Source organism: Quercus lobata, chromosome 2 (genome assembly GCF_001633185.2).
Source record: "Quercus lobata isolate SW786 chromosome 2, ValleyOak3.0 Primary Assembly, whole genome shotgun sequence".
NCBI classification, from domain to species: Eukaryota; Viridiplantae; Streptophyta; class Magnoliopsida; order Fagales; family Fagaceae; genus Quercus; species Quercus lobata.
Genome location: NC_044905.1, coordinates 85,190,414 through 85,211,985, shown reverse-complemented (window position 1 = coordinate 85,211,985; position 21,572 = coordinate 85,190,414). Strand labels below are relative to the sequence as shown.

The 21,572-nt window shown below is 35.7% G+C and overlaps 4 protein-coding genes across 4 annotated transcripts; 2 read left to right on the top strand and 2 right to left on the bottom strand.

Annotated features, from left to right (window-relative positions):
- The first annotated feature begins 359 nt into the window (after nucleotides 1–359).
- Nucleotides 360–1,999, top strand: LOC115963530 (60S ribosomal protein L37-3-like). Its single transcript, XM_031082564.1, has 4 exons — nucleotides 360–418; nucleotides 536–671; nucleotides 781–882; nucleotides 1,804–1,999. The coding sequence occupies exons 1-4, from the start codon at nucleotides 416–418 to the stop codon at nucleotides 1,842–1,844; spliced, it is 282 nt and encodes a 93-aa protein (XP_030938424.1). The 5' UTR covers nucleotides 360–415; the 3' UTR covers nucleotides 1,845–1,999.
- Nucleotides 2,000–3,054: 1,055 nt separating this feature from the next.
- Nucleotides 3,055–8,911, bottom strand: LOC115976945. Its single transcript, XM_031098517.1, has 5 exons — nucleotides 8,424–8,911; nucleotides 8,240–8,277; nucleotides 5,042–5,312; nucleotides 4,057–4,340; nucleotides 3,055–3,629 (listed from the first exon to the last, which is right to left on the bottom strand). Exons 1-5 carry the CDS (start codon nucleotides 8,778–8,780, stop codon nucleotides 3,188–3,190), a joined length of 1,392 nt encoding a protein of 463 aa, XP_030954377.1. The 5' UTR covers nucleotides 8,781–8,911; the 3' UTR covers nucleotides 3,055–3,187.
- Nucleotides 8,912–10,006: 1,095 nt separating this feature from the next.
- LOC115976944 (ribulose bisphosphate carboxylase/oxygenase activase, chloroplastic) lies at nucleotides 10,007–14,235 on the bottom strand. Its single transcript, XM_031098516.1, has 7 exons — nucleotides 13,795–14,235; nucleotides 12,876–12,986; nucleotides 12,661–12,759; nucleotides 12,448–12,558; nucleotides 12,061–12,364; nucleotides 11,059–11,198; nucleotides 10,007–10,929 (listed from the first exon to the last, which is right to left on the bottom strand). Exons 1-7 carry the CDS (start codon nucleotides 13,933–13,935, stop codon nucleotides 10,387–10,389), a joined length of 1,449 nt encoding a protein of 482 aa, XP_030954376.1. The 5' UTR covers nucleotides 13,936–14,235; the 3' UTR covers nucleotides 10,007–10,386.
- Nucleotides 14,236–20,458: 6,223 nt separating this feature from the next.
- LOC115973078 lies at nucleotides 20,459–21,130 on the top strand. The gene has a single exon (XM_031093323.1). It carries the CDS (start codon nucleotides 20,459–20,461, stop codon nucleotides 21,128–21,130), a length of 672 nt encoding a protein of 223 aa, XP_030949183.1.
- The last annotated feature ends 442 nt before the right edge of the window (nucleotides 21,131–21,572 follow it).

Genomic DNA, 21,572 nt, shown 5'->3' with positions numbered 1-21,572 from the left:
TTTATGGTTTATGATGAAATCTAATTTTTATGAAATGTTATTATTCAAATGATAATTTGAAGATTATGAATTTGTAATATATTTATCAATTTATGTTCTTAGGACAATAATACAAAGATTTTTCTAGGCATCAAGTTTAACTCACGTTTTCAGTTAACTGAAAACACTTGACACACTGGAGTGTAGCAGAATTTACCCAAAAGTGTAGCAGAATTTACCCAAAATAATACATAATTATAAGCGCTAAAATAGTGGTTCTCTCGCTGTAATTCCTGAGGAGGTTAAGGGTAGTTTAGTAAAGAAAACGCACTGCTTGAAAAAGATTAAAAACACGTCCCATGCAGCTCGCACCGTCATGAGCCAGAGCTGAGAGCAAAAAAAAAAAATCTTCAAAGGTCTCTGCAATCGCAACAACATGGTAATAATTTTTACCATCTACTACTCCATCCATACTCTCAATTTTTATGTTTTCGATTTATTTTTTTAATTTCTAAGCAAGCAAAGTGAATCAATTAAATTGTTGTTTGTTAAACAGGGGAAGGGAACAGGAAGCCTCGGAAAGAGGAGGAACGAGAGTCACACACTCTGCGTGCGGTGCGGCCGTCATAGGTTTCATCTTCAGAAGAGTCGTTGTGCTTCTTGTGGCTTCCCTGCTAGCCGTATCAGAAGATGTAAGAGCTAAGACCTAAGACCTTTTTAATATTTTGCATTGAGCTCTACCTCTGCTGTGTGTGTGGAGTGTTTGTTGTAAATTCAATGCTATTTTTTTTTTTTTATTAGACAATTGGAGTGAGAAGGCGATCCGGAGGAAGACTACTGGAACCGGTAGAATGAGGTATTTGCGTTACGTTGCTGTCTGCTTCAAGTACAACTTCAGACAAGGTAATAAATATATTTACTGACTAACGGAATGTACACACTTTTACTTCTCTTGCCTTGTATATTAGGAAAATGCTAATGAATTCAACGGTTAATAATTTATTTTTAAAAAAAAAATTTATGGAAAAAAAAAATAATTAATGTTTTTAAAGTTTTTTTCATTTTCTATAAAAGTGTTATAAAAACTTTCCTAAAATGAATGGTTAACCATTGTTTTAAAGAGCACCCATTAGCATGACCTTTTATATTATTAGTTAGTTGGAATAAGAAATTTGGAGTTCAATTCCTAACTATATCAAAAACCGATTATATATTGGTCTGATAATAAAGAACTATTATTAAGAGCTATTATTAGGAACTGACACCATAAGTTAAAACTCTAAACAAAAAAAAAAAATTAGTACCACATAAAACGGAAGAAGCACGTTACTGTATTATAATGAACTGAACTCAACATATATAAATATATAACAAAATACAACCACAGTAACTTTTTTTTTTTTTTTTTTTTTTTTTGAGTAGTAGCTACTAGCTATAGTCCAAGTCTATGGTATTTTTACAAAATCATTATTATCTACATAATTATATTCAAACAAATATAATTCAAATATTCTTTTACAGTTGTGTTTTTTTGGGCTTGTCTGTTAAGTGATTAACTCATGAACTCAAATCAGCCCCTATAATAACTAGTTTTATTCGTTTTATAAGTATTTATTTCTCTAGCTTGGTAATTTTTGCGATTTACGGAATAATTAGTTCTAAATTTGACAGTTTTTCATTCGAATTTCATATAAAACAAGACAAAAACTAGTTCCAAGTTGGATTTACTGAATCGGGTCCTTCATGTGTCTAACACCCTTGGATTGATACAGTTTCATTGGCTTATGTGTTTTTCAACATTTTTTTTTTTTTTTTGGGGTATAGGTACTCAGCCAGGCCCGAGGAAGAAGGGAGCTTCAGCCTGACAGCCTCGTCTTAAGTTTTCAAAGGTTGTTGTTTGTAAGTTGGAATTTATCGTTTTAGTTGTACTGAGGACTGAAGTCTCGCAATGGTTATGATGTTTGTTTAGCAAGAGTCGCACTTTATTTCAATGTTTGTGTATCAAGATGAATGAATGAATAGTGTATTTTAAATATATCGATTAGGATGTATGCATTTCTAAGCATTTGAGCAACATTGTCATTTCTCGCAAGCTTGCACAAATTGGTAACTTTATTGCAATGTCCTGGATGCATTAATCTTGCTACAATCTCTACCTTTAGGGCCCGTTTGGATTGAGAGTGGAGGGAAGTAAAGTAAAGTTGATTGAAAATAAACTAATTTTGAACCAAAATTACTTTATTCTACTCTACTTCCCCTCAAACCAAACAGACCATTAAAGTGGCTTTATTCATGAGCATCCATTTTGGCTTTTGATCCTAAATGTGCCACAAGAATGCCTCCACTTCATGCTGTACAACTTCATTTAAAAGACTTCAGTTAAAGAGCAGGGATCATTAACTAGAGAGAGTATCTCATGCATCGGTTATGTGCATCACCATCTCACTCCATACGGGTTCCACACAATTATGGGGTTCACACTTCACACATTGTAAGAGGAAAGATAAATATACCAATGCATGAGATAATTGTTGGATTAATTAAGGGTTACAACTTATAATAGCTCTTTATTCACGGTATTCCTTCTGGGTTACATTCAAGGCAAAAGGTTCAATTAGGCAATGCTTGTCTACTTAGGAGGATGCTATCCAGTTTTTCAGATACATGCAGCAGGTATCCAGTATCCTTTTTCCTACTTGGGACTTGGGAGGGTGGTGTTGGCATGTTGCGACACCCCTGATGGCCCGGTTGACTCCACATCCTAGTTCTCATGCACTTCCCCTCATGGCTCTACTTAGTACTTACTTCATGCTCTACTACATATTTTCAGACAGTTGACTAACACACTGATTCACTTCTATAAACTTCAACCCTAAATTGTATTTAGGGAGAAAAAAAAAAGGAAAAGAAAAGAGGGAGATGGCCAACGAACATATTCCTATGATATTTTTACCAAGAAAGCAACAACTATTAATTCTAGCCATATCCAATTAGAAGTAACCAAATGTTATGCAAAGAAAAGACACACTGAACTAGTGTAAGGCTGATGTTCTACCACAATGATGTCCAATAAAACTTCGTCAATAAAAAATCATACTTAATATTTGGACTGACCAAGTGATTTACAATCTATTAATCAGACAAGTTTAAAATATTTACACAAGCTTATAAAGAATGTCTAGTAGTAAATGCATATGAGTTACAATTATCACATCACCTGTGCATTATCAACATATTGAAAAACTTCAGATACAAGTTGCGCGATCCAGTTAACTACATTGCCGAAAAAGAGCTCCCAAAACCAAAGATCTATTGCCAGCACTGAGGAAAAGATGAGCAGTGCCAATGTCTGGTAGCGATTTAGTGGCCAACCTGAGACTTTGGCCAGTGTCTTAAGAAATGGAAGGGAATTGCTATTTAGAATCCGATTCCTTATAGACCAAGCTGTTACCCACTGCACTCGGTTAGGGATTAGGTCAAACTCCTCTCGTAATCTTCTCCCTAAGTCCGGCATGTGGCCACCCCCATACAGTATGGCAATCCTATTATTGCCCTCATCCATTGCTCTTTTAAGTGCCTCTAACGCAGCTCTGTTCCTCTCACCAATAATAACAGATCCCTCCTCTACGTCTGCTGTCACCTGTGTAAACCTTCACAACCCCATGCACACACATACACACAAATAAATAAACCTGTGGCATCAGATACAACACCTAAAAAACTATACCTAAGTTTTACCCTTATCTAAATAAAGATGCAACTAGATGATCCACCCCAATTCTCTGCCAAAGGGCACCGAGTGGGGCTGCCTTTTCTTTACAAATCTAAAAATGAAACACTTGGAGATTGATGTCATATACTTTCTTGGTTTCTCACTGGATTTCCAAGATAATTAAATTAATAGTTATGTGAACTACATGACAAAGAACTAGGTAATAATACAAAACTCTAAAAGTAAAATATCAGTTGAGCATTATATCAAACATTAACCATCACTGCCTGAATCAAATAAAATTAAAATGTAGAAGGATATATAGAGAAATTAAAGAAAGAAGCTGGTAAATACATAGTACTTACTCAGATGTTAGTCGCTTTGCCAAGAAGACCTTCATTGCAGCACCAAGATCAAGCCTAGACAAGGCTTCCAGTTCTGGATATTCTGATGCCTGGCTTCCCGTATCACAAACACTTCCAATAATGAGAAGGCCAACAAGTGGCATAGGAAGCACACGTGAAGCCCATAGAAGCTTGGTTCTCCAAGGATCAAGGTCTTCTGGAATTGAAGGGGGCTGCACCATAGCTTTTGTTGATCGAAGAGTCATATCTCTTGCAAAAGTAAAAAAACTTTCACCTTTTTCAATCTGAAAAGAAATGATAGGATGGCATTAGATGCAGAGAGCACAAATTATTAAGAAATATGGTGGACTTTCAACTTTGAACCACAGGAAGAGAAAACACACGCATACACAGAATACAATATTATTATATACAAATATATAAAAGGCCATCACTACAAGTTATAGGGCAAGCACAACAGCAGGGATGCATCCAGACTGATACCGAGACTTTGAAAGAGAGGAAAAGCTTTTAATGAAAGCAAAAAAAAACAGTGTGACATGCAGTTGGAGATAAATCCATGTCCATACTTGAAAAGAGCACCACCTGCCTGGTGATAAAGCATCTCTAGACCACCTAGCCCACTTGTAAAATTTCACTGAAGAATGGAATAAATTAACTCAAAGCAAATGTAAATTACTTTTTTTATATAGATAAGTTATATGCACATCTAGTGAATTTTGAACCCATTACCTCACCCTCCACCCATTTTTATAGGAGAAGGTCCCATTTGAACTAGAGCCCAACAGCAAGAAAATGTCAATCACTTCAATGACCTCATAATAATATTACTTTTTTTATTGGTAGTTATATTTGCATTCCCAGTGAATCTTGAATCCACAACCACCTTGCTCTTACAAGAGGAGGTACCGTTTGAACTATAGTTCATTGGCTAATATTACTAGTTGACATGACCAGTTTAAGCAGAGGAGATAAAAGAACAGACCTGAAGTAATTTGAAGGTCTCATAGTCAAGATCTGCATGGTACCAATTCTCAGCCTGGTAATCTAGACAGTCTAATTGGAAATCAAGCATAAGAACTCGAGCCATCTGTCGCTGGATGCATCCCAGGATGTTAAAACCTCGTGAGCGTGAGCCTTTAAGTCTTTTTGTAGCAGTGGCGTTTCTTCTGTTTTCTAAACTCTCTCTGCTAGCCACCATTTCATAGAGGACACAGTCATATGGTTCAAGTTCCTTCTGGAGGGTTGCAAAATATCTGCACATATGGATCAGAATCATTTGAATTGATATTATTACGGAAAATATACTTTAGTAAGAAAAAAGGTCAACAAAACAGCAAGTAATTACTATTCAAGGGAGTGAGTCATAAAAATAACTCAGAAAGGGCTTGAACATAAAGTCAAGAATGTATCATCTTCCCCTAAATCACCACAAAAAAAACACATATAAATCCCCTTCCTATGAATTTAATACTCATTAAGTCAAAATTTTAGCCATAAGGCTATACAGTGGAACATCAAGTAATAAGTAAAGAAAACAAGGTAAAATAATTAGTAGCCTCAAAATTTTAATTGCTAACCAAAGAGAACACTCTCAACTCACAAGTCAATTCAGCAAGAAACAAAGACACTTAAACCCTAAACTCCAATTCTAAGCTTAAATTGAGGGAGGAATCAAATGTCCTAATTTATAAACCCCACCATCCCATTTCCACGTCTCTTCTCATGAGAAAGTATAATAAGCCAAAGTTCTACAGGCAAATGAGCACACAGGAATTCAGCACTTAACACATTGTTTTGGCCACTTGTTCCATCTCTCCATGCCACAATTTTATAGAGAAATGATCCAGATTTAATATGTTTTTATACTCAAATGTGGATTTTATAACTAAACAACAACAACTACGAAACCTTAGTCCTAACACTTTTGGGATGAGCTAGGATCCTCAACAAATTAATAGGGTCAACCACAAGTATTCTTCTCCACCATTTTATCCCATCTAAAATCATACTCTCAGTCACCTACCTTAATTAACATACCTTTTTTACTACTTCTACTAATGCTATTTTAGGTCTTCTTCTACCTCTTTTCGTTTCCTTAACTTAAATCAAATTACTCTTCCTCATTGATGCATTAGCTCTCCTTTGCACATAACCAAATCACCTCAAGTGACTATTACTCTCTTTTTTTTTCTTTTTTTTTTATTAATAGAAGCCATCCATAGATGTAAACAAAATTCTTCATTTCCTATCCTATCTTTCCTTGTTTTTCCACTTATCCATCTTAAAATCCTCATTTCAAGTACACATATTTTATGAACATGTTGCTTTTTAATAGCCCAACATTCAATATCATATAGCACAGCACGATTGAACAAAAAAAGAAACAAAGACACTACTTTGAACATAATCACCTTTCACATATTCCGAAAACCACCAAATAACTTAATTAACCAGTGCAAACATTCTGCCATCCCTTCTCATACTTACATCTTTTACTATCAAGATGTCACCCTTACCAATCCATATGAGTGCTACGGTACCTCATTCACCTTTGCTCTCTCAAACATAGATGTCCGAAGAGTCTCCACAATGCAGATTTTCCTTGTAGTCTAACTCTTCATCAATATCCTCCAACCACACTCTCTGTCCACTTCTTTAATCTAATTTTTAGGCTTGAAAAGTTGATACAACTACTCAATCCCTGTACATATTGTAATTGTTTAATTTACCCTATGCAACATGATAAACCAAGCTTACATCTAATGCCTACTAATCTTGATGTAGAGTTTATTTCATAAAAGGTCTTCACAACCACCAAAAAAAAGAAGCAATTTCCACTATATTATACCCAATGCACAAAACTCCCACTTTTGTGGGAGCTGAGAGAAGTCATAGTAGGCAACCTTACCCCTAATATTTTTTGGAGAGACTAATTCCCAGACTTGAATCTGCGACTTGTCGCTTTTGGTGGAAGGCACTTTCAAATAATAAAAATTCCATCCTATCCTTCCTCCTCATTAGACTATGTTAGGACCCTTAGTGTGTTGGCAAATCCCGTGCCAAGTTTGGATGTAATTCAAATTTCAATTTTACATTCTACTCATGCATTATTGTGGGTTTTAATTTGTAATGGGTTTGTGAGGCCAAATGCTGGAAATTGAAGTTGGAAGCTACGAAATTTCATTCGACTGAAATTCAATGTGGCAAGTAAATTAAGAGAGGAAATCAGAAGTTTGAATTTCAGTTTGACAGCTAGTTCTCCCCTCACTCACATCTCTCCCAGTTGTAAGAAAATCATAGAACTTGAGAGAATTCAGTTACAAATTGCTCTGCTATTCCAGCGGCCTCACTATACATCTCTCTTTTCCAACAAAATTCAACACCCAATTCCCATATTGAAGGGCTAGAGAGAACCCAAGGGCCCTAGAACTACAACCCTTTTCATCTCTCTACCTTCTCCCTCTCCAATTGTCAATTACTATGAGAGGAGATTAAATCCATCACACACAAAGTAACCTTCAGAGTCTTGAGTGTTTGCAGGTGCTAGGAATTATTTGATAACAATCCCAAATCTCCAAGAGGCCTTGGAGTGACCAAGGAGACCTGATCTTACGGATGGCAGATCAACTTGCAGATCTGGTGATAATCAAGAAGAAAGGATTCGAAGAATCGGTTGCTAACAGGAGCTAGAGTCTCAAGTACGTAGCCATTACTTAGCTTTAAGGATTTTGTAAGTGATATCTGCTGCAACTATTCGTGATTAGTGAATCTTTTGGTGCTATGGGTCCCAAAGAGTTTTTTTTTCACGTGTTTTTTTTTCACTTGATTGTTTTTGTTTATCTATCCATGCATATGTAAATTGTTTAATTACATTAACAATTGGGCTTAAATTCTAGTATTAGCTTAAAATTGACATAGACCGTAAAACCAGGGTCTAAACGTGTTACTCTCAGACTACATGTTTCAGATTCAACCAACCTATCTTTATAAGAATTCACCATGTTCTTATGTCACCACCACCCTAATTTTTTGCCACTTTTGTTTCCAAATATCCTATACCTATCTCATAATACCAACACATACAACCAATAGCATACATTACCAACAAATACAAATCAAGCTACAAACCAAAACTTTAGAACAATAGTAATTGAAACTCTATAAAAACAAATAGACATACTCTTTATCCGCAATGTGAATCGTCGAAACCAAATCAACCTAGACCACCAAAAGAACAAGAATCTCAGAGTCAAAACAACAACCCAGATAAGAAACAGACACACCCGCTTGAAGTGAAATTTTATTTTTTATTTAAAAAAAAAAAAAAAAAAAAAAAAAAAAAACCCATCTTGAATTGTATATACCTGAAGAAAAGGGCGCAAAAGGGACCAAGGAAACTTCTTTCTGTAGCTGACCACAGCAGTCTGTAACTCCGCAGTGCCTCCTCCATCAACACCACCATCACCCTTCTTAAACCTCATGAAGTCTGCAATGGAATTGTTCTGCAAAAACTGCTCTGCAGAGCCATCTTCAATAAGCTGTTTCAACGAAGCTCTGGGGATTGCCAAATTGAGAGGTTTGGGGAAGCCAAGGCTGCGTTTGAAGGAGTTGGAGGATCTGGGTCTGGGTTTAGTGGATATGGAAGTGGAAGCTGTATCGGTGTTGGAATTGGATAGAAATGAAGATGTGGAAGAGAGTATTGACAAAGAGCCTGAGACCATACTTCTCTCTGCAGATAGAGAGAGAGAGAGAGAGTGTGTGTGTGTGTTTTGGGGATGTTTGGATAACTAGAGAATGAAGGATTTTCCAGCGAGACTCTCGTTCTGGTTATTGCGGTTATTACAGTTTGTGTACCATACAATAATACTTTTATACTTGTATGGTATTTATTTATTTATATTTTTTTTTTTTAGAAACTGATATAATTAATAATTATATTTGTATGGTCTTTTTTCTTTGGGGTTTGGTGTTTTTAATTATATAATGATTTTTTTTTCCTTCATGTTTTACTATGAAGTATAAATATATTGTTGAAAAAGTTCTGGCTTGCACGCAAAAGTCGGAAGGCTTTGAAGTATGAACTTTGAACATTTGATTTTCAATTATTGGGACAACAAGGACTTGGCTCTATGCTTTTTGCACTACATCCATGATTCAATGTTGTCATTTAGATCTTCAGCCCAAAAAAAAAAAAATGTTGCCACGTAGATGTTTATTTGTTTTTTCTCTTAAACAAAACAATGTGTCTGAATTTTATTTCATTAATGAATTATTAATTTTATCAATTTTTTTTAATAATTAAAGTTTTGAAGACTGCTTTCTTCTCAAAAAAAAAAAAAAAAGTTTTGAAGACTATTTATTATTATCCTTGCTACCACATATAATACATTATTCAAAGGCAAAATTATATACTAATATCTTACGAACTCTTGGGTGTTACATTACAACGGATCAAAACCACTTACAATTTAAATGAGTCTATTTTTTATAAAAAAAAATTCACAAAAAATCACTCAAATTTTAAAAGGAATTTGAGGTTAATGACAAAATTGAACCATTTTCTTTTTTTGAGAAGAAGGTAATGAGAACCATTTTCAAAACATCTCAATTAAACTAGCAGTTTAAAAGGAGAAATTAAACTTTAATATAAAATTTGGGTGCCAAAATCATAAGTTACTCTTTTAAGCTTTTCATCTGATTAATTTGGCTGAACGAATAGAGAAAATTTTAGCTCTCCCACAAGCATATTTTGAACATATATGACAGATATATTGAAGTAACAAACAACTGCGCCAACCGTTCATACTTCATTCCCTGTGACTTTAAGTGCACAAAACCAGCTATGAAGAGAAAATTAGTAAAGAAAGAAAGTGGTAAACAAATGAAAATGATCTAAATGCATGCAACTGTGCAATATCTTATTGTTTGGCTGAACAATTCAAAGAACAATGTGAATTTAGATATCCATCAAATAAAAAGAAAAAATGGATCCTTTAAAGAATTTTATTGACACAAATAAATCAATCAAAATAATGAATTTAATAGAACCCACCCAGCAAAGATTTCATGCACCATTGACAGATGCCGTGAAGTTTTCAATTACAAAGAAAAGGATACTAAACCAATTCATTGGAAATAGGCCCACCAGCTATCAGTGCTACTCATGCCTGCTTCAACATCTTTTAACAGTAACTGCAGCTAATCCTTACAAGATGGTGCAAATAAGGGAAAGGCGTATGGATAAAAATCTTCCTAATTCAATTTGAAGAAGTCCTAATAGGCTGCCAAAAGAATGCTTGCTGAGTTCTTGTCATAGCTTATCCAAGACTATGACACTCGTGATAACAGATGTAGACCAGCTTCTAAGTCTTCTAGGGTAATAGTCTGAATTTCATCTGTGTCTATACAATCAAAAGAGAGCCTCAGGTCCAAATTCTCTCTAGCATTAACTAGCATTGGATCCACTAAACCACCATTCATCTCCTTACGCTGCTTTTCCGTTGTTTCACTCTCTATCAGTGCTGCCACGGCTTCTTCAGTACAAGAAGTGTGTAACTTAAATCCATACAATGAGCTCTCCTCTGCTTGATTATTCATCTTGATATGGAGAATCTTGGCTAATTCTTCTGAACTGAAGTCGTTAAAATAGAAAAATTTAGTCACCCGTCTGCAGAAACCTTCATTAGAAGCAATGACACGCTTCATCGGTTCACTATACCCAGCAAAGATGACCACAACTTTTCCACTGTCCATGACAGACATGATCTCTTCTAAGGCTTCCAATCCATAGTCCTTATCATCTGCCTTCTGCATAGGTATCAGTCGATATGCTTCATCCACAAAAAGAATTCCTCCCTCTGCGTCTTTAATCTGTGCATGGTGTTATATTATTAGCTTGCTACGGTAAAGCACCCGTACTTCTCCCTACCCATTTATTTATAAAATAAAATAAAATAAATGGAGAAACATAACAACATTTTATAAAGCCCAGTAGAGTACCTTCCTCCTAGTTTTTGGCCCAGTATGACCAACAAATTCTCCAACCAAATCAGTCCGCTGTACTTCTGTTACCTTGTCAGTTGGTAAAATTCCCACCATATGGAGTAATTTTCCAAGGATTCGAGCTACCATAGTCTTACCTGTTGAATGTAATAATAATCATGTTTTTCCAGTTAATTAAACAAGATAGAATAGAGTAATCTCTTGATACAATCAAAGCAAGTGGTGTGGCAAAAAGCAGCAGTTAAAATCCCTTGGAAAATATTCCAGGTTTCAGAAGAAAATGAGCATCAAATACATGGATGGACATAAAGTACACAAACATAACATAATTAACAACCAGCAAGCCCCTACCTAAAGTATGTCCCTTTTTTTTGGTTTGGGTGGGGTAGGGGAGACTGGAGAGGGAGGAAACTTAGTTGATCCCAAATAGTTTGGATAGGATTTTTATCAAATCAACTCAAGAAGTTCACATTGTACATAGAAAATCTAGTGATTATACACAATAAAAACACAATGCCAAAACAACGCATGTTTTATATTTTTATAATGGGGTGAACTATACTAACCACCATTGAGATTTGAGGAAATATCATAAACCTCCCATTTTCATAAACAACACTCCACCCCTTGAGGTTTTGATATATAATATTAACGGATAACCCCTATGATCATTTATGTGCCATTGCAAATTAACTCAAAATACACTTTGTTCAAATTAAAATCTCATCATATAGTATTTACTACCTAGGTTGGTTATATGATCAGGAAAATCCAGATACCTAAAATATAATTAGTAACCTCAAGGGGCTAAGTGTGATTTTTGAAAATAGGAGGTTTATAACATTTCCACAAAGTTCAAGGGAGGTTACTCACCCATTATGATGAGATTGTCTTCAAAATACAGAAAGCATAGTGTAGCAAAATAAAGAGAAATTAGCAGTGTTGACAGCAAATATAGAAATATCATCATGAGCCAGAAACAATCTTTCTAGAAATTACCTGTTCCAGGATTGCCAAGGAACGCCATATGTGGGGATCTTCTAGCGCCGACTTTCAGCCCAAGGGCCCTACGCCTCTCATCCAAAAGCATCCCCTTTGCCCATTTACGTAGTTGTACTTTGAGCTCATGCAAACCTACTACATTTGATATTTCATTTTCAAGTTCATCCATCTTAGCTTTAGTTTCACTGCATGCTTCAATTGCTTTTCTCTTTCGCTGCTCTTCAAGATGCCAGTGCAATAGTTTCTGCAACTTTTCACTTCCAGGGCCTTGTGCGAGATGATTCAGAGGTGTCATGCCCTCCTGCAATCCAAAGTATTACAATTTACTACAGTATAATTTTTTACTGAAATGTAAATATGGCATGCAATTGTAACCCACAGTACATTATCCTTAGCACTACAGTCAGCATTGTACTCGAGTAATGTCTTGACAGTAGAGCAGTCTTCAGCTCGAAGTGAGTACCAAACAGCAAGGTGTAATGGTGTCATTCCATTCTGCATCAATAAGACAGGAAAAGAAGACATAAGAACAATTTCAAACCCTTGAGTTAACTCAAGCTCTTTAAAAATAAATCATAAGTTGAGAAGAAAATGCACATTTGCTTTGGATTCAATAAGAGCACCATGAGCTAGAAGCAACCGTGCAGCATCACTGCACCCATTCTTTGCTGCCATGTGCAATGGAGTTTCTCCGTACTGCAAAGCAAAACAATAAGTCCATGAACATAAGCTCAAATAAAATCCAAGCATCATAACGATCTAGATCATCCAAATTTTTGCCAAAGGAAAATAATTACAATGAATCTACCTACCATGTTCTTGGCTTCCAACTCAACCTTTCCTGGCCCTTGCCAATCAAGAAGAAATTGAACTATCTCAGCCCTGTTGTAACCAGCAGAAACATGAAGTGGTGTCTGTGCCATCTGCAATCAAGCCAAAAATAAATAAATAAAATAAAAGGATGCATAAAAAGAAGATTAAACAACTGTGTAAAACATGCAGATTCAGGAATGCACTAAATTCATGATAAAGCATAGTCCTTGATATATTATAAAAAACTAGATGCAAATATAAACAAAAAGAAAAAGCCTAACAAAATAAATGATAGCTCATAGCTCATACCCACTATTTATAAATTCCACACCTACGTTACCCGAAGTTACTACTCATATGATCCGTGCTCATCCTACCTACTCTATAGCGTTCTCATTCTTTATATCCATATACCCCTATTCAGCAATGATAACTTCTCTAGTCTAATTAAACCAAGTCCATTTTATCACTACATGACACACATTATGCGAGCTCATTGTGAATTTAACTAATTAGATCCCTCATAACTAATGTGTGATTAAAAAGAGTAAAGAATCAATGCAATCCTTCATGCACACTGATAGAAAACTCATTCACCAGTAACCCAATTGTGAACAAGCTATATCAATCTCCATCTCCATCTCTGTCCTTGGATCTCATTAAAACATCATTTGGGGCTGCTTATGACTTCTCTATATTTAACCAAATTACATCTACATAGACCCTACTAAAAACATTTCCAAATCACCAAAAAAAGACAATAATAATAAAAAGACATGCCTTGCCTAACCCACCAAAGTTCAAACTTTTCAAACTCCAAATTAATTGATACAATACAATTATCACAACCCAATTCACCCACAAACTTAAAGAAACACATAGACCCAAAAAGAAAAGAGAAGAGAAGGGAGATCTTACAACGGGGTTTGTGTCGTTGAGAAGAGAGGGGTTGTCACGGAGTAGCCTCTGAAAGCCAAGAAGGTCACCAGACTGAGCGTAGCCATGAATGGTGAGCGGCTTGGCAGATCTTGAGCGATGATCGTTTGGCCTATGCATCATCCCCTAATCAGTGTGTTGTTTTTTTTTTTTTTTGGCTTTGTGGGTCACAATGTGGGTCTCTCCAATTACAACAAAGAAATGATGAAAATTGGAGAGACAAAACAGAAAGAGAGAGAGGATTGAGAGGTTGTGTTTGTTTATATAATTTGCTAGTAATTGTGAGAGAGGAATTTTGATTACAGTCTTTGGCGGTCAGTGAAGAAAGGAGGAAAGGAGACCCAACCCCGCGTCCGACTCTCGCGTCCGATTCTCACACAATTTTTAGTTTCTCCTCTTTTTCTTTCTCTCTACCTGGTGCCAGCTGCATGCCTGCCTAGGCTGCTTTGACTCTTTTGTTTTTTACTTTTTTGAAACTTGTTTTTTTTGTGGAAAAAATTTTTTTTTTCTTTTTTTTTTACTTGATATAAAGAAGTGTGCCGACCTTTTTAGTAAGGATTTTTCATTTTTAGAATGTTTTAAAATTATAACATTCTATTTATTTTTGTTCCTATTTATGGTTTCATTGTATTTTTTAGTACTATTTATGGGTCTCATTATATTATTTCAAGTAACTTTCACATTTATTTACAGTACTTTTAGTAATAAGTTTTCAGTTTCAGTAAAATAAACGGTATCCAAACAAACCCTTAGTATTTCATTCTGTCCATAAAACATTCTAAAAATGTTGGGCAAAACTACATTATTGGTCCCTGAAGTTTACCTTGTAAGTACAATTAGTCCCTTAAGTTTCAAGTGTATATTATTGGTCCCTCAAGTTTTAAAAATGAACAATGTTAATCCTCTATTAACTGCAATTAATAATGTTACTTATATGACTAACTGAGTAATGACTTGTCATTTTTTTTAATGATGTGTCATTTTTTTAATTTAAAAAATTATAAAAATTATTAGAAATTTCTAAAAATATTAGTATATATAAGTTTTACAAACTTATTATGCCACGTAAGTGATTTAAAAAATAGTTTTACATGTCCAAGCGTCCTTATCATTTTGGTAAAAACTTAATAATTAAAAAAATTAAAAGCTGTATATCTCTCCCCTCAACCTTTCTCTCTCATGTTCTTCGTCTACCATCTCCTAGAAAATACCCAATATCAAACTCTAATTCAGCTAACTCATTTTCACAATATCAACGTCTCTTATGAGTCAAAATCAACGATGAATAACTTTATTCAATTTCAAAATATTTTCTAAAGTCCCCCTTTTGTTTCAATTTCACTAGGGTTTCAAATCTAAATATAATTTTGATTTTCTTTTCAAACCTAATTCAAAATTTCCACGATGCATATGAAGCCCTATGGAAAAAGACAAAAGAGTAACAACTCCATATACCTCCAAATCTAGATCCTATTTGAATCAACTACATAGCAATGGATTACAATTGTTTCAGATACTAATAAGTTATAAGGATTCAAACAGAAACTTAGGTGTGGTATTTGAAAGTTCAAAAATTAAGGCATGAAAGTTAGAAATTTTCAAATATTTGAAGAATTTTAAGTATTATATACATGTTTTATTATCTGGGAAAAAAAATGAAAGAAATATTGGTCCTTTTTCTTTCTCCACCCTGAACCAGTGGCAGTCATTGTGAGAATCTTTGTTGCTTGTCACATTTGTTGCACTCAAAATCTTCTTTGTTGGGTTGCTTGCACCGAACCTTAGACTTCTCTCAGCTCTTGATTTTTGTTGAGTTTTTCCAGCATATTTTGTTGGCTCTGAGGTATTCTGGCAACTTGATCGGAAAATTGAAAAATAGTGAAGTGAAAGGGAAATACTTACATAGGGGAAGAGAGGGTGGGGCTAAAGCCAATATTTTTTTTCCATTAGAATAAATAAAAATCAATTAAAAATGACATAAGACACTTAAGTTGCCACATCAATTTGTAAGTACTTTTAGTAAATTAAAAATGTTAAGTCATTATTCCGTTAGCCATATAGACAATCTCACTAACGACAGTTAACAGAAGGACTAATATCACTCACTTTTAAAATTTGAGGGACTGATAGTGCTCATTTGAAACTTGAGAGACCAATTGCGCTCACAGAATAAACTTCAAGGACCAATAGTATGGTTTCGCCAAAATGTTGTGATGGATGAAAATGAGAATTTCAAGCCTATACCATTTTTTCAAGTCAATTGAGCTCATTGTGTCCATCAAGGGACTGCTTCGGCACTTATTGTTATGGATTAGTTTGGTGCGTAAATAAGGAAAGTTTTTAAAGTAATGTTTCAAGTAATTTGAGACAAATTGGGTATGGCTGCAACTTGCAAGCGTACTACAGCTTCTAGCACATGAGGTTTATTACCTTTAAATTTTTTAATGGAAGATTCCTTAAGGAAAAGATCAAATTATTAATTCTGATGATTGGATTTTGTTTTCTTATCCAGCACTGTTTTTGATTTTCTTGGATGGATGAGGAAGTTTTATCAGATAAACAAGTATAGAAATCAAAAGTACAACCATAACACCAAGCCTACAACTCAGAGCAACTAAGAAGCCTCCTGGGAAATGCTATGATTCTGTCCATCCTCTAATAATATTTGTTGGGTTAATTATACTTTCACCTACCCCTTTGTCTATTGGGTCGTTCACAATGTCCTCTTTTAACTTTTGAAAATAAGCATACAGCCCATTGTAGTCCATTTTGTTGTTTAGATCAATCATAATCTATTGATTTCTTTTATATTCTCTATTGAATTGATTAAAATACCCTTGAGGGAGGAACTCCAAATGGCCCAATATGGATTCTTTGAATGTTAACTATTGGGGTTATTGGACCATTTACAATTGCCCCCCTCAAGGGTATTTTAGTAACTTCGGTATGAATATTAAAAGAATCAAAATATTTCATTATATGTTTTAAAAAACCAGATTGGACCTAGCGGTCTGACTAGTTGAACCGGGAACTTGAGGCTAGTCTAGTAAAAAAAAAAAAGCCTAAAACCAAGAAAAATTGAGAAAAAATTGGTCAAAAGTCGGGAACCAAAAGCAAATTTGATTTTGCCTACGATCTGATTTTTAAAACCATGAGAGGATATTTGTCTATTTTAAATAATGGAGGGGGGATATAGGCTGATTTTATAGTTTATGAGGGAATTAAAAATGACCCAATGGATAAATGGGGAAAATGCAATTTACGCATGTTTGTTTTATTCGAAAAAAACAATTTGCACCACGCACTTTCATTTCTCAAATTTGTCCCTAAAGATTCCTTCATGGGAAATGCTTTCTTGGAAAATAAAAGGCTTTGAAAAATACATATATAACATATGCCTCATTTCATTCTATTTGGTGAATATCATTTGTCATCACTTTTTTTTTAATGTTTCTTCACACATATAGCATCACTCTTCGATGGAATGCAATTATTTTACTCACCATATCAACATGTGGTTCGTGATGCATCCCTTTATATATATTTTTTTTATAATTCAATAGTTATAACGAGGGATTAAGGAATTTGAATTGTAGACACTTGTATTAGAAAAGCCAAAAAGTATAAGTTAAGTTACAAAACTCTTAATTCCTCTTTAATTTATTAGGCATCACCGATAATAACAAGCATCAATTTATAAGGCAAACACATTCATATTTACTTCTTCTTCTTTTTGAAATCTAGCTGATGTATTGTTTGATTGTTATATTCATTAATGCAAGGTTCTGAAGTTGCTGCCATTTTAGGAGCCACTTCTTCACGCATATAACATCGCTCTTCGATGAAATGCAATCATTTTACTCACCATATCAACGTGTGGTTTGTGATGCATCCCTCTATATATATATATATATATATATATATATATATATATATATATATATATATATTTTTTTTTTTTTTTTTTTGATAATTCAATAATTATAATTTAGGAATTTGAATTGTAGAAACCTTTATTAGAAAAATCAAAAGGTATAAGTTAAGTTACAAAACTCTTAGTTCCCCTTTAATTTATTACGCATCACCGATAATAACAAGCATCAATTTATTAGGCCAACACATTCATGTTTACTTTTTCCTTTTCTTTTTCTTTTTGAAATCTAGTTGATGTATTGTTTGATTGTTATATTCATTAATGCAAGGTTCTAAAGTTGCTACCATTTTAGGAGCCACTTCATCATAATTCATACAACAATGTGACTAGTTGTCAAATTAAACCATTTATAAATTTTTTTTTTTAAAAAAATTATATGTTATTCACTAAATCCATTTGCTTTCCCTAACAAATTTTTTTTTTTTTTTTTTAAGGGAAAAGACTAAACTTTTATTAAGAAAAGCTAGCTAAATCCACTTGAATTACATTGAGAGTTTATAGTAGAACATCCTCCATCCAAACAACATCATCTAAGACATTTATTGCATACTTAGCTAAATTGTGTGCAACCATATTACCTTCTCTCCTAGTGTGAGAGTAATGTAATGGAGTAAAAGATCTAGAACAAAACTTTGCATCTTAGATCAACAAACCATGAGTTGTCAAAGAGTCAACATCTTCTGTAAAGGGTTTAATTATCACCTCCAAGTCACCTTCCAATATAGCCTCTAAAATGCCTAATTCTGAAGCAAACTGTAGAGCCTTAGCAGCTGCTAAGGCTTCAATCTCCACTACTTTATACACCTAGGGTAGGATCTAGGAGAGAGAGGCAATGACTAGACCTTGCCTATTCCAAATTACAACTCCAATGCCAGATTTATTCTCAGTTGTGAATGTGGCACCATAAAAATTGATTTAAGCAAATCAAAAGGAGGGGGATGCCATAAAACACAATGATGAGGGGTCCTGGGTTTTGGTGGAGTTTGCACTGCTATGAACTCATCCTATCGATCCTTCAAGAGTTGGGCCATTTGGTCTAGACTGAAGTTTGGTTATTGAGCTCGGACTTAGTTCCTCTGGTTCCATATCGACCACACGATCATAACGAATGGTTCTAGGTTATTCTTCTTCTACAGGATCCATAACACCAAGCCTTTGAAGTCTTCGAAATTAGTAGTAATGGGACTAACAAACTCAACTTCCTTGAACGATCTCATCAAATGAACTCGTCCACCTTGGCACGAACACAGGAGAGCCATTCATAAGAGCCATCAATACCTTGGACAGTTACCAAATAGTTAGCAAACTGTTGAAGCCTCATCAAAACTCATATTCATAAGGCCAAAGGCGTAAAAAAAAAGGCACTAAAGCCACAATCAAGGCCCCCAACGGCTAGGAACCATGAAGCTGTATACATACACTCTGATCAGAGATAAACCAGGTACATAGACTCATCCAAAAGTATTCATAGACACTCTGATATTCAGTCCTTTCTTATTATTCTCTAGAAAACTTCTATATACAAACTTTGGCATCAGAGGCATGGTGGCAAGCACCACACCGGTGGCCACCTTAAGGCAGCCATTGTTTCACATTTGCAGGGACAATGACGAGGATCCAGTTCCATCTGGACAAACTTACAAGACTGATGATTTTTACTTCATCAGTTTGGCGCCGTCTGTGGGGACGACATTTACGCACTTAGGTTCGAAAGCATAATTTTCAATCAATTCCTAAGTTCAAATGGAGTCCAACCAGGATCCTGCAGCATTAGCCCTACAAGTCCAGGCACTTGTAGCTAGTGTCGAAAAGCTCACTAGACAGAATCAGGAGATGTGGCTACGACTTCAACAAGAGGAAAATCAATCCAGGATCAGTCAAGAAGACAACGAGGATAGTCAAAGAAGGAGTGACCGTCGAAGGCCGGCCACTCCGAATGAACAAAACTCAGATCTTCTCCGAGAGATGAGAAAGGAAATGGATGAGCTAAGGAATGCCATTAAAGGGAAGACAGATCGAAGCCTGGATAGGATGGTCAAGACAACAGATTCGCCTTTTACAGTGGCAGTCCTAGAATTCCCAGTGCCGTTGAAATTTCACCTGCCTCAATTTGAACAGTTTGACAGCCTCAAGGACCCCCTGGATCACCTTAACACCTTTAAGACGACACTAAGCCTTTAACAACCTCCTGACAAAATGCTCTGTATCTCTTTCCCCACCACTCTCAAATAAGCTGCAAGGGAGTGGTTCACGAAATTACCAACATCATCCATCGACAACTTTGAGCAGTTAGGCAATGCCTTCTTATGACATTGACCAGTAGACCACTTACTCACCATCAAACAAAGGGAGAAAGAGACCATGAGGTCCTATGTGAAATGCGTCACTCGAGAAACCTTAGAAGTAGACGAAACTGATGACAAGGTACAATTAACTACCTTTAAAGCCGGATTGAAGTCCAAAGAGTTTGTGGTTTCACTCGCGAAGAATCCTCTTAAGACGATGGCGAAAATGCTCCTAAAAGCATAGAAATATATGAACGTAGAAGACACTTTAGCCGCGATAAAGGATGAGGAAAAGACCAGTGAAAAAAGAAGGAAGGAGGATGATCGTAGAGGATGAAAAAGGGAATGTCAAGATTGTTAGACAAGCGACAAGGGTAAAAGGAAAGACGAAAAAGCTCCTCGAATGATAAAATTCACTCCTTTAGTTATGCCTGTTGATAAAATTTTGGCGCAGATTAAAGATAAGCACTATCTCAAATGGCCTAGGCAATTACATTCATTACCCAACGTGCGTGATAAGAAGAAGTATTGCCATTTCCACAAGGATCATGACCATTACATAGAGGATTACAGAGACTTGAAAAAGCAGATAGAGGAGCTCATACGAAAAGGGAAATTGCAGAGATTTGTGAAGAAGGGGGAGCACAGCAGGTCCAGGGATGATGACAAGGACAAATGTGAAGCCCCACCAAGGGACGAGGACCGTACGCCTCAACGTCCGCCAAGTGTGATCGGGGAGATTAAGACAATCACAGGCGGACCATCCATAGGAGGGTCATTTAAGTCCCTCAAGAAGTCATATAAAAGGCAGGTGAACAACGTCCACAGGATATCCCCGATGAAACAGAGACGAATGGACAGGGAGATGTTTTTCTCTGAAGAAGATGCCAAAGGGGTGAAGCAGCCTCATGATGATCCCTTGGTCATAATGTTAACAATAGAAGGGTTCAACACCAGGAGAATCCTCGTGGATAATGGTAGCTCCACGGATATCATCTACCTTTCTACTTTTCAGCAGCTGAAGATCCAGGAAGGCTGTCCCCATTTGACTCCCCCCTCATCAACTTCAGTGGAGACAGGGTATATCCCAAAGGCATAGTGACACTGACGGTCACAGTGAGGACTCACCCGAGTCAGCTAACTCATCAATTGGACTTCTTAGTGGTAGACTGTCCCTCATCGTACAATGTAATCATCGGGAGGCCCACACTCAACCATTGGAAAGTAGCCATGTCCACTTATTGCTTGAAGGTAAAGTTCCTGATAGAAAACACTGTGGGCGAGGTAAAAGGAGATCAGGTACTAGCTAGGGAATGCTACTAAGCCATGTTAGCTGCAAAAGAAAACCATACGTGGATGATTGAGGAGAAGGAAGAAGATAAAGTGGAAGTCCTGGAGACAATGGAATTGGTTGAAGGAGAAACGGCAAGGACGACCAGAATAGGGACGACATTGAGCCCAGAGATGAGGACAAGACTCGTCCTGTTCCTTAAAGAGAATCTGGACTTCTTCGCATGGAGTCACGAGGACATACCAGGTAT

Coding starts and splice junctions, on each gene's coding strand:
- LOC115963530 (XM_031082564.1), top strand. Junction 672..780: donor TGCTAGCCGTATCAGAAGAT/GTAAGAGCTAAG, acceptor TTTTTTTATTAG/ACAATTGGAGTGAGAAGGCG. Junction 883..1,803: donor CAAGTACAACTTCAGACAAG/GTAATAAATATA, acceptor TTTGGGGTATAG/GTACTCAGCCAGGCCCGAGG.
- LOC115976945 (XM_031098517.1), bottom strand. CDS start 8,780: ATGGTCTCAGGCTCTTTGTCAATACTCTCTTCCACATCTTCATTTCTA. Junction 5,313..8,239: donor ATTCACATTGCGGATAAAGA/GTATGTCTATTT, acceptor CCATATGTGCAG/ATATTTTGCAACCCTCCAGA. Junction 4,341..5,041: donor AGACCTTCAAATTACTTCAG/GTCTGTTCTTTT, acceptor ATTTCTTTTCAG/ATTGAAAAAGGTGAAAGTTT.
- LOC115976944 (XM_031098516.1), bottom strand. CDS start 13,935: ATGATGCATAGGCCAAACGATCATCGCTCAAGATCTGCCAAGCCGCTC. Junction 12,987..13,794: donor TCAACGACACAAACCCCGTT/GTAAGATCTCCC, acceptor GCTTGATTGCAG/ATGGCACAGACACCACTTCA. Junction 11,199..12,060: donor CCTTGGCAATCCTGGAACAG/GTAATTTCTAGA, acceptor TACATTCAACAG/GTAAGACTATGGTAGCTCGA.
- LOC115973078 (XM_031093323.1), top strand. CDS start 20,459: ATGCCTGTTGATAAAATTTTGGCGCAGATTAAAGATAAGCACTATCTC.